At 25.0% G+C, this 2,998-nt stretch overlaps 1 protein-coding gene across 1 annotated transcript; it reads right to left on the reverse strand.

The window, feature by feature from the left end:
• Positions 1-1,104: 1,104 nt before the first annotated feature.
• LOAG_10954 (hypothetical protein) lies at positions 1,105-2,701 on the reverse strand (the record flags this gene model as incomplete). Its single annotated transcript, XM_003146477.2, has 3 exons — positions 1,105-1,414; positions 1,965-2,127; positions 2,548-2,701. 3 exons carry the CDS (start codon positions 2,699-2,701, stop codon positions 1,192-1,194), a joined length of 540 nt encoding a protein of 179 aa, XP_003146525.1. The 3' UTR covers positions 1,105-1,191.
• Between the last annotated feature and the right edge of the window lie 297 nt (positions 2,702-2,998).

Here is a 2,998-nt window from a genome sequence, read left to right on the forward strand (position 1 = left end):
AGAATGATTAAATTGAACCAAATTTAGGTTGCATCAAATTATCACATAATATTTCAAGTTTGAACTTTACATCTATGGTTTCAAACTTTTCTTTTTTTTTTTTATCCAAAGGTTACTTTTTTATTTATGGCATGGACTTCAAAGGGTTCAAAGAAATAATAAAATTCTGCTAATATGAAAATAATCTTTAATCAGACCTTTCAATGTATTACTTTATCAAATATTGACAAGAATAGCTTTTCCAATCACCATGGACCATATTTTAGGACCATATTTTAGTTTTCATGATCCATCCATCAGATTGGAAAACATTGTTTTACGTAATTTCAACAATAGTTTTGCTGTGATAACGTAAACATATACTTTTCCATTTTGTATCAGATACAAAATAGTACCATGAAATTATTTCCTCTTTAGTATCATTAAATAGTTTTTGAGATATTATCAATCAAATCAATTTAATCATCAAATTTAACTTTCTATCCTACTGCAAAATTTCGTGATGTAATATTCTACTTTTAGAAATTCCTCCATAACAAGGACAAAATTATTGCTAATTATAATGTTATTATGGTGATATGTTATGTTAATTATGACTATATGAGAAATTGGTGATTAAAGGTAGAAGAATTTAATGGAGCTATAAATAATGAAATATATTTTAATACAGTATGATTTAAATTTTCAATATTTTTTAAGATTATTAAGAGTTGCACAGACTTAATTATTGTTATCTTTTTTGGGCATTCCTATAATACACAATTTCAATTTTGAATTTAAACCTTTGAATTTGGATTTAAGATTTCGAGTTAAATTTGTAGTTCAATTTGGTGACAATACTGAAAAATTCAAGCAATTTGACAATTTTGGGCGTTCCAATTTTATCTTATGCAAGCACAATTAATTCTATGTGAATATGAAACAAAAATTGAATTTAACTATCTCTTATTTGATATTTAATTCATTCATTTTCCATATATTATAGCTACACCAAAAGTAAATTAATTTCAAATTTAAATAATTTAAATGAGTTCGAATCTAAATCCACATTAATTAGATTCAGGTACTGAAACTGTAGGGAGAATTTTTAATTAAAATTGATCAGGTAACAAAATGTTTTATTTATTTATGCAACTGGAAGTATCACGAAGCATTACATTAAGTGGTATGAACAATTTAATAATTTAATCATTAACGAGAATCGTTGACAGTTCTTATTATAGACCAAAGATTAATGCATGAATATAATTCCTTTTCCTGATTAACAATTTCAACTTGTATCCTGTACGGCTTATTATCCGGAAGCATTTTGATAAGGAATCGAATTTCACTTAAGTCAAACATTACTGGAAATTTCTGCTTCCCAGGTTTTACTGGGCATTGAACACTTTTATTACATTGCACCAAATCATCACTGAAAATTCGAACTGAAATAAGAAATGAAATCGAAATTTGTATCTTTGGAATTTGGATAAAATTTGGAAATTGAAGTAACATATAGATATGAATATATAGATAGATAGATATTTCGATATTTGAAATTTAAAACTTAGTGTTGAACTGAAAATTCGGACTTAAATAAGAAATGAAAGTCAATTCTTTTTTTTAAAATAGTTTTTTCTGTTGGTACAAACTGTCGCGAACAAAAAGATAATGGAAGAAAACAGCAAACTAAAGCCAGGAAGGCAGGATTGATTTTTTTCCTTTTTTTTTTTTCAAATGTTAAAGCATAAATTTAACTTATGTATCCGTGAATGTACCAACATGCGTCAAACGATTAAAATTAATTTTAATTTTTAAATTTTGGATTTTTTTTTCGGAATTCAGTTTGATGAGAAAATATGATAGTTATTGAAAAAAAAAAAATTCGATAATTTCAAAATTTACATATAATATATTCCTAAAAAGTTCATTATGATATGGTAATGATGATGATGATGTGGATAAGTATTATGGTAGCTTACAGTATTCCAAAAGTTGGAATTCGATGCCATTTACAGCCAAGCCATCCGCCCCATTTGTATAGTTTAATGGATGATTTCAAATTATCATATTGTTTACCAGTATTTGTTATATCAGCCAGTATAATAAATGGTTTTCTTGCAACGATCGAATATATTTTTGTGTCTGCAAAAAAAAAAAAATTTCTTTTTAGTTTTGAAAATTTAAAATTTTTACAAATTTAATGATGACTTCAAATATTAATTTCTTTTTTTTGTTTTCAATATTTTCAAATTATGTTGTAGTTGAATAATAATAAATAAATTTCCAAATCTATCAATTAATTTATATTCTGTACAGAAACAAATTAAGAAGGATGATTGTAGTAGGATAGGTTATGAATAATCAATAATGATTAATTAAATTCCTGTGCAAATACAAATTCGAACAGTACAATAAAATATCGGATAAATCCGGTGGAAATTCCATATCCATAAAAGCTCTATTCATAATGTGAAATAAATATTGCATGCATTATTGTATATGCGAATAGTTTATAGCAATTTGTTTTTTTTTTAAAAAAGAAAAAAAAAAGAACAAGCAAACAATTTTCATCCAGAAGCGTTATATTGTGATAGATAATCGGCCCATTTGAACATGGAATCCATGTAAAATTAGATTTCATACCATTTGGTATTTCACAAGTAATTTCACATTGTAATACTTTAGTTGCTGCAAACATTACTATCAGAAATAACATTTTAAACAATCTGAAATGAATTAATTAAATTCAATTTAAACGCCAATAATGACGTCAACCTTAGTTTGAATATTATTAGTAGAAAAAAATTTTATTACTTTTAACATTGGTAAATGTGTTCCAGTTAAAAAAAAAAAAAAAGGTCCAAGAATGATGCTGTGACATTTTTTGATAAATAAGAAATGAATTTATAAAATTATGCATGAAATAAAATTATCGTTGAACAAATTCCTTTCGAAATTCAAGCTTTAAATTTCTAAAAAATTTCAAATATTTTTGTATTTTTAATTACTTACA

Source organism: Loa loa (assembly GCF_000183805.2).
Source record: "Loa loa unplaced genomic scaffold supercont3.523, whole genome shotgun sequence".
NCBI lineage: Eukaryota > Metazoa > Nematoda > Chromadorea > Rhabditida > Onchocercidae > Loa > Loa loa.